The sequence below is a fragment of the Macadamia integrifolia genome, unplaced genomic scaffold (assembly GCF_013358625.1).
Source record: "Macadamia integrifolia cultivar HAES 741 unplaced genomic scaffold, SCU_Mint_v3 scaffold944, whole genome shotgun sequence".
Lineage (NCBI taxonomy): Eukaryota > Viridiplantae > Streptophyta > Magnoliopsida > Proteales > Proteaceae > Macadamia > Macadamia integrifolia.
Genome location: NW_024870589.1, coordinates 288,503 through 297,824, shown reverse-complemented (window position 1 = coordinate 297,824; position 9,322 = coordinate 288,503). Strand labels below are relative to the sequence as shown.

At 37.7% G+C, this 9,322-nt stretch overlaps 2 protein-coding genes across 2 annotated transcripts in view; one reads left to right on the top strand and one right to left on the bottom strand.

Moving 5' to 3' along the window:
- Positions 1 to 227: 227 nt before the first annotated feature.
- On the bottom strand, positions 228 to 3,748 carry LOC122070546 (serine/threonine-protein kinase-like protein At3g51990). Its single transcript, XM_042634729.1, has 2 exons — positions 3,433 to 3,748; positions 228 to 1,835 (listed from the first exon to the last, which is right to left on the bottom strand). The coding sequence occupies exon 2, from the start codon at positions 1,811 to 1,813 to the stop codon at positions 419 to 421; it is 1,395 nt and encodes a 464-aa protein (XP_042490663.1). The 5' UTR covers positions 1,814 to 1,835; positions 3,433 to 3,748; the 3' UTR covers positions 228 to 418.
- A 4,263-nt stretch (positions 3,749 to 8,011) lies between these two features.
- Positions 8,012 to 9,322, top strand: part of LOC122070554 — a 4,216-nt gene continuing 2,905 nt past the window's right edge. The window contains exon 1 of the mRNA XM_042634736.1: positions 8,012 to 8,078. Within this exon, the coding sequence (XP_042490670.1) occupies positions 8,012 to 8,078 (67 nt within the window). The remainder of the gene's footprint in view (positions 8,079 to 9,322) is intronic.

Below are 9,322 nucleotides of genomic sequence, written 5' to 3'. Positions count from 1 at the left end.
TTCTCATATTCCATCAGCTCCAATCAAAGCTTCCTAGTATGGTTTTAAGTATCAATATTGTATTGGCCATATCGTATTAGTATCGGTTGAAATTGATCTCCGATCTTCGATCCTTGACCAATCTGGATCAATAATTCATATCGTTTCAGGGGTAAAACAATAAAAAAAATATATTTTTCTAAGGAAATAAAAGGTAAAAGTGATCAATATGCAACCATCCTCTCCAATATCAATACCGAGAACTAAATTCATGCTTCCCAATCTAAAAACAAAATTCAAGGCTTCCCAGATACGAACAAGATTTTAAAAGAAATCTATTAATGTAATAACAACAAAGACATGAAAATCACCCATTAGGGAATAAGTACACTACAGAAGGTAATTAAGGATTCCTAACCAGCTGAACACAAATCCGCTTTCACCATTGTGTGCCAAGCGCGTGGCTTGCAGGCCTTGCATTGCCCCCATATGATTTGGATTTGTTCAATCTCTCACAACGCATCTTAAGAACCAATCCGGATCGTCTCCCAACTAGTGCAAGCTGCTGGCTGACAAAGAAATCATCATCAGACCCCATTTGCATCTCCGTCACAGAACCAATCGATTTGGACCGGCACCCACTCTTTCTCACTGTCCCACTCATTTCAATCCTAGAATCCATACTGGGTTGAACACTCGCCACTCTTCTGCTGCTCCTCATTGATGAAGAATTCCGACTACTATGTCTAGAGCTCTCCGCATCAGACACTTGGGCACCCATTGACATCGCCGGTTTCACCATCCTCCGCCTAATACTTATCCAAATCGGCGAGATCGAGTTCACTTTCTTGCAAACAAATCTAAGACAACCCACCACCTCCGCCATGTCCGGCCTCTTCTCTGCATCCAACGCCACACACCGAGAGGCCAACAACGCCAGTTCCCGGACCACCGACAAGTCCCCTGGCGGTCCAATCCGAGGATCATAAAGAGAGCTGAAATTTCCTTTTCCGATCATCGGTAAAGCCCAATCAACCACCGACGGAGGGCTATAGTTCATATCAATGGCGTTTCTGCCACTGATGATCTCCAACAGTAGAATCCCAAAACTGAAGACATCGCTCTTGCTACTGAGGTTCTCCGGCGTGATGTAACCAGGGTCAAGGTAGCCTAACGTGCCCGCCGGGGGCGTACGTCTTATCCTTACATCCTCCACGTTTCCTCTCAGCGCCAGCCCGAAATCACCCAACCTAGCGTTCCAATTGCCGTCGAGGAGGACGTTAGAGGATTTTATGTCTCTGTGAATAACCGGCGGGTTCGAGGTGTGTAGGGTCTCGACCGCCTTTGCGGTCTGAAGTGCGAACCGGACTCGTTTCGACCAACCGGGCGGTCGAAGGCTGGAGTGGAGGAGATCGTAGAGTGAACCATTAGGCATGAGCTCCACAACCAGTAGTAGTTTCTTCTCTTTGGGATCTCGAGAGTAACCCAAGAGATTCACAAAGTGGTGGCTTCGGATTCTAGAGAGAATTTCGATCTCGTTTTCTGCTGGGCTGTTGTGATTTTGAACAAAAGCTGTTGCGGCGGCGGTTGTTGTCTTTTTTACGGCGGCGATGAGTTGTCCGCCGTCGATTGCCGCTCTGTAAACAGTTCCATGGCTGCCTTTACCAAGGAAGTTGGGCGAAGAGAAACCTCCGGTGGCAGACTCTAGTTCAGCGTAGAAGAACTTCCGTACATTATTCCCTATGTGTTGCTGGTGCTGCTTCTTTTGGGCCCAGTTGCAGGGATCGCAAATGGCAATGGCAGACTCTGCTTTGCAACAGAAGCGATAACCCATCTAGAGGCTCCTCGAAAATGTGCTGGGGTAGTACAGGGAAAGGAGGAGAGTTATTAGAGAGAGATTCAAAGAGGGGGAATTCAGAGCTGGAAGAGCCATTACTGCTAAAATTCTCTGCTCTACTGCCTTTACAGCTTCTGACCTTTAAGATTTAGACTTTAGGGAGGGGAGAGATTCAACTTCCATCTCGAAACTCAGATTTGGTATGCTAAAAATATTTTAATAACAGGGGAAGGACTTGACTCGTTGAGGTGAGACAGGGAGAAACGTTGAGGTTTATCATCTCTCATCTGTGAGTTTAGACCAAATCAAACTTATTTATTATCATATATTAAGCACAAGGGAAGGGAAACAAGAGACAAATTATCATTAAAATTTAATTTATCAAATGAAAATTTTTTTATTAATAATTTATTTTTTTCAATTGATGCAATTAAACAATTAATTTATAGAAGTTTCCCTAGACCTTGCAGTGCGGTGATCATAAGGTTGGAGATCTTGCGTCCCCCCTTGTGACCTTGATGCCACACGATGAATGGATTGTGGTCTTAGGAAAACTTAGTCCTTAATTTAATTTATTGACTTAAAATCTATCTATTAATTTATTTTAAGAAATCAATCTAAAATTGAAATGGAAATCCAACAAAGAGAATTGGTTATATAACTAGACAACTTATTTGGGTTTACCAAGTAAGCCTGCTTTTAGGAAATGGAAAAACGTGGAAGTACATGAAATGTATTTCTACTACTTTCTTTGGCAGTACATGAAATGAATTTGAAGTGGACACCATTGAATTGGAATTTAAGGGACGACAAGGCCATTTAATTGTGATTTAAGAGACAACAACGACGTTTGATTTGGTGAGAGAGTGAGTGTGAAAAGTGTGCTGGGCCTGAAACTTGTTAAATTTTTGGTGGATGGGAAAATTTTGGAATTTAACGTTTTGTCTGGTCGGTTGGAAGTTAGACCTTGAAGCTTAAAGAGAAATTGAAAGGTACAACTCATGTCATAAGTGAATGGGAAGAAACAAGGTCAGGTTGGCTTAGTTTCTTAAAATTTCAACCACAAATCCTTTTACCTCATCCCGACTTATGAAAAAGAAAAAAAAAAATCAGTACAGTTCAAGTCTAATTGTGCTCTAGATTTGATTCTTTTCGAAGATTATAATTTTGAGATATTACCTTGAGCATTGAAGGACAAGTAGGACGAGAACTTAGGGATTGTAAATAACAATAGCTATAATTGAGTTCAAAAAGAAAAACTACTGTAAGGCTTCATTGGATCTTTGGTAAGAAGATGCAAAGGAGATTGGCAAAAAATAAAACTAATGATACGTGCCAGATGTAGGGACCATAAATTCAAAAGACAATGATTTATGCCTTAATATAATGGACCCAAGGGGTTTTAATAGGAAACCTAAAGATTTTTTTTTTAATTAAAAGGAAAGAAATCATTTTCAATTAAGAGATAGAACAAGGGATGGATTCAATTCTTGACTCACATCTATTCATCTCGATGCTTTATTTCTTTATTATCAAACCATTCAAATCTAGAAAACAAAGATATGTTCAATGGAGTGCCGATGCATTAAAGATAAAAAGGCAAGATTTCAACTTACATAGAGCTACTGATTAAGAGAGATCTTAGTGGCAAGATAGTCGGGGATCGAGAGAGATCTTAGTGCAAAGCTGCAAGCTCAAATTAAACATGACTGTGAGGGTGAGGGATTGGGGAAATAGACTTTGGGCGAGAGAGTCGGGGATGGGGAGAGATCTCAATGCGAGGTCTTCTTCTGTTCTTCCTTTTTTGTCTCTCAAAACAAAGATTGTGAGGTTGCAAGCTCAACAAAACAGTGATGGTGAGGGTGAGTGGCGGGGGAGAGATTTCGGACAACAGGGTCTCTAGGGTTTTCTTTTTTGTGGAAAGAGAGGCTAGGGTTTTCAAAGTGAGGTTATGTACTTAGAGAATCAAGTTATAACTCATTATATAAATCAATGTTAAAATTAGGATCCGGCTAGGCGGAGCGGCGTTCAGCCCAAGGCCTCAACCTGGGCCTAGTTCAACCTTCACTCAGAGTCAAACTTTTTCAACTTAACCTGCCCTTAGGGTAAAAAATCTTAGCCCATGCTTTGTTCGAGCTCAGGGCAGGTTTGGTCCAGCCATAGTTATTTAATTTGGATCTGGGAATTATTCGGAATTATTCGTTTTATTAATTCAATGACTCAGTCAAATATCGCTAAAAAAAGAGGTGATAATAAAATTCGGATTCAAATTCTGATTTGGGAATTATTCGTCTATAAAAAAAAAAATCAGAAAAAAAATTTGGATGTTATTTTTAATATTTGTAGTACTTGTTTCATATTATCTATTAGTTATCATATGTACATAGCGTACTAATGATATAAAAATTAAAATCTTAAATGTTAAAGATAAAAGTAATATATTTGAATTTTTTTCTATACGCATTTCCTATTACTCAAATAATTGAATTAGAGAATGAGACTTAGAGGCGGAGACTGAGGATAAACCTAGCTGGACCCACATCACCATCATGTTCATCCTAATTACTAAAGAGATAGTAATGGCTAGAAGATTTAGTCAAACCAAAATTGAGAGAGAAATCTTTTTTTTTTTTTTTTCTTGATAAAAGAGTGGGAGATTACCTCATGAAAGAAAAGTTTTATTGGTTTTTATTAAAAACAAGAAGAAAAGTAATATTGGGATAATAAATGTTAATCACACTATTTATAAGGCTTATTCAAGATGAGGGTCTTTTTTTTTTAATATAATTCGGATCAGTCGAATCATTCACTTTAAAAAAAAAAAGTTTAAGTCATGATTTTTCTAAATTTTTATTTGATCTGGATTAAGACCAAATTATTCATAAAATTCAGCTCGATCGAATTATTCGCATGTAAATTAAATAACTAGGGGTCCGACAGGGCCTACACCATTATAAATGAGTATGTGTTTGTTAATATATTAAAATGGTATCGAAAGAGTATTCTAATGAACATACTAAAATCCTATAGGGATTTGTGACTCCTTATATAATGTGATGATTGATGAACCTTTCATATGGTGGACGAAAACTTTTTCCCTTTCTTTTTATTTTTATGGGTCGAAGGGATTCCTCCTAATTAGAGGATGTATATGAGCATTTGACATTGGATTGGAAAGTAGATAACACGTTAGATTAGGTTAAGGTTCTCTCTCTCTCTCTCTCTCTCTCTCTCTTTATTTTTTATTTTTTATGTGTGAGTGTGTGTGGGTGGGTGGAAAAAGCAATGGGGTGCGGAATGTGGACGATGTCTGAGAAGAGAGAGGGTTGCATGAAATGGATGTATCTGGGATGCTTGCAAGTGCATCGTTGGGTGATCACAAGACTCCAAACCACAAAGAAGACAACTCGAGAGGAAGAGGCCAAATGGGCAATCCTCCAGAGTAGATTAGTCTGGAGTGTGATTGTGTGCGTGAGGAAGAGGCCAAATGGGTTTTTCTTTATTTTTCTTGCTTTTTTCTCCTTAGGTAAGGCTATATCAATTCCCTTTTGTTATTAATTATTTATTAGTATTGTTATTTTCTATTGGAAGAAGGGATCCATTGCATAATATTAAAAATAAAAGCATACATCTAACAGTTGGACAGGCAACCGAAGGGTATTTCTGTAAAACATGCATGATTATGGATGTCAAGGAGGATTCCATTCTAAGAGTAAAAGCCTAATAACACTACCCTTTCTTTTAGATGGTTCAGTGGTACAAGTAAGGGAATGGAGTTAGTTTTAAAAAATATAACTTCTATAATCAGTTTACCTTAAATTCTTATTAAGTACAGTAATTATACTTTCAAATAAATTCTTTATTTTTCCTTCTTAAATTTAAGGATTTTGATTGCAAAATTTACTATTCAGATTTTAAATGTTTTAAAGTTAATTACACAATCATATGGGATAAAGATTACATAAATTTTTATTTTAATTTTAGACTAATTTAATTTTTTTTTCTAAGAGTTTAATTTCACTTTTATTTCCTTTATTTCCCTTGCAACTAGATGGAGTCATAATTGTGTGAGTCGTCCTATTTTTAATTAGGGGATTATAACGAGAGAATGAATTGTAAACTACTACATCATAGGGATAATTTTAGACACTATATTTTGTCACCATGCAGGTCTATATGCAAGGTCTAAGAGTATTATACTACCTAGGTTCGGGTGAATCCCCTCGATGGTAGAAGACTTACCCAGACTTCGTCGGTGGCTTGTGCCCTTTTCCAGTTGTTCCGACACGAGTAGCATTTGTAGGTAGGATCATCTCTTCCCTCGTAATAGAAAATTGTTGCTATCCTGTAGTTATTGACATAGTCCACATCTTGTGGTTTATCTGTGGTTAATAATACAAAGTAACATAGTGCTCGGTATCAGATTCCCCCCCTTACAAGAAATTTCTTACTTGAAATTGAATATACTTGGTAGTCCAAACTTTCCAAGATACATCTTCTTCATTTTATCTCATCGCTTCCATTACCCTTCTTGTTTCTTTAATTGACCTAGACATAGGAAATAGTGCAATTGCGAAGAATATTGTCTCTCCAATCGATAATCTCCTCAGGTTGCACTACATATCTCCAATCAGTGTCAAGCTCCAATGGTACATATGTCAAGATGTGAGTTTGATCAGAAATGTATTTCTTCAACATGGATATGTGAAACACATTATGTGCACCTTCCAACTCTGGTAGCATTTGCAACCCTATATGCCACCAATCCAACTCAAGCTAGAACTTCGTAAGGTCCTATGTACCGAAGACTCAACTTCCTTTTCTTGCCAAATATTTCCACTCCTTTTACTAGTGGTACCTTCAAATACACTTTATCTCCAACTTGAAATTCCAAGTGTTTCCTCCTATCTTCAGCATAACTTTTTTGTCTGGATTGAGATGCTTTAATTCTCTCTCTGATCACATACACTTCTCACAAGTGACTAGTATTAGCTCAAGACCCAAAATTCTTCTCTCACCAACTTCATTCATATATGAAGGTATTATGCATTTTTTGCCATACTATGCTCCAAATGGAGATATACCAATGGTAACCTGATAGCTATTGTTGTAAGAGAACTCTACGAGTGATACGTGTTAATCCTAACTGTAACTCATATACATCATACATGCTCTAAGCATATCCTCCAAAGTCTAAATAGTCCTCTCTGATTGTCCGTCTATTTGTGGATTAAAGGTTGTGCTGAAATTCAACTGTGTCCCTATTGCCTTCTGTAAATATTCCTAGAATTTAAAGGTAAACCTGAAATCTCTATCGGAGGCAATACTAATTGGTACACCATGTAATATGATAATGTTATCCACATATAGCTATGCCAACTTTTCCATAGAATATGTGATATTCATGGGAATGAAGTGAGCTACTTTGGTCAATGGATCCACAACTAACCAGATTGTATCATTTCCCTTCTGAGTACGAGGTAGGTCAGTAAAAAAATCCATTGTGATGTGTTCCCACTCCCATTTAGGCACTAGTAAAGGCTGCAACAAAATATGTGGTCTTTGTCTCTCAGCTTTGATCTGTTGGCAGTTTAGGTATTGGCTAGATAAGTGGCTACATTAGTTTTCATACCACTCATCTAATAGGATTTCTTCAAATCCTTGTACATCTTCATAATACCCGGATGAACTGAGTAGGATGAGGTCTGTGTTTCCTTTAAAATAATTTCTCTCAGTGCCTCATCCTTTGGTACACATAGCATGTCTTTAAATTTGAGAATTCCATTCTCAGTCAACCTGAAGTCCATGTCTTTCTGCTTCCCTTCTTTTATATCACTAACTATCTTCTGTAAATCGTCATCTATTAGTTGTGCAGCTTGAATCTTCTCTATGAAGGAAGGTTGTACCACTAATGAAGCTAGCGCAATATTTACTTCTTTCATTAATAGCTCCAAATCCATTCTTCTTGCTTCTTCAATCAACTGCTCATTCATTGTCAATGCTACTAGTGACAAAGTCTTGGATTTCCTGTATTAAGCATTAGCCACTACATTGGCTTTCCCAAGATGATAATGGATGGTGCAATCATAGTCTTTCATCAACTCCAACCATCTTCCCTGTCTCATAATTAGCTCCTTCTGAGTGGAAAAGTATTTTAGACCTTTGTAATCACTCTTAATTTTCACCATATAAGTAATGACGCCAAGTCTTCAGTCTGGATGCATCACTATAAACCACCATTCCCGATGTGCCATCCAGAATAGTAAGTACTGGAGCTATTACTAGCGTCTGCTTAAGTTCTTGGAAACTCTTCTCACATTTCTTAGACCATTCAAATTTCACTTCCTTCCGTATCAGTCGAGTCATAGGAGCAAAAATGTGTGAAATGTTTCCTATGAACCTCCGGTAGTATCCTGCTAACCCTAGGAAACTAAGGATCTCACCCACATTCTTGGGTGCTTCCCAATCAAGAATAACCTTCACCTTTCCAAGATCAACTTCAATTCCCTTCTCTGAGACCACATATCCTAGAAAGTGTATTTGAGAGAGCCAAAATTCACATTGTTGAATTTTACGTATAACTGCTTCTCTCTCAATTGTTGTATCACCAACTTCAAGTGAGTAGCATGTTCCTCCTTACTCCTTGAATAAATCAGAATGTTGTCAATGAACACAATAAATAAAGTGTCCACTAGATCATGGAACACTTTGTTCATCAATTCCATGAAGATTGCAGGTGCATTGGTCAACCTAAATGTCATAACTAAAAACTCATTGTGACCATAACGGGTTTTGAAAGTTGTATTATTGATACCATATTCCATGATCTTGAGCTGATGATACACAGATCTGAGGTCAATCTTGGAGAATGTTGTTACACCTTGTGATTGATCAAAAATGTCATAAAATTTGGTACACTTGGCCTAGATAAAGTCCAGGATAGAAAGCCCAGGGCATAAAATCCGACCAAACTTGACCAAGATGAGCCCTAAATGGGAAGGCTTAAGGCCCAAAATCTGACCAAACTTTGCCAAGGTTAAATAAAAAATGTTCAATGTGTAAAATCCAACCTAAGCAAGCTAATGTAAGGCCTTAATGGGAAAATTATGCCCGATATCTAACTAGCCAACCCCTGACCAAAAAAGCAAAAAGAAGAGGAAGAGAGAGGGGAAAAGAAAAGCTTGATAACTTTATTCCCTTGAGGACACGCATTAGGACCAAAGGAGGGGGAAGTTATATACATAAAAATGACAGCCTATGAACGGTCGACACTTGGACTAATCTAGGGTATGGGTCAAATCCCTAGTTAGCAATTCGGCCGAATAATTCACTAATTATTCAGTCGAATCGAATTTTTCCGAATTAAATGAAAAATTCTGACCGAATCAGAATAAAAAATAAAAATCGATAAAATTCACGGTTTTTTCAAAAGTGAATATAAAACATGAATAAATTGTGACGAACGGGATTAAACCGAATTATTCGGTTACCATTAACCCACTTAAA

Excerpts from the sequence above, each read along its gene's own strand:
- LOC122070546 (XM_042634729.1), bottom strand. The coding sequence starts at position 1,813 with ATGGGTTATCGCTTCTGTTGCAAAGCAGAGTCTGCCATTGCCATTTGC.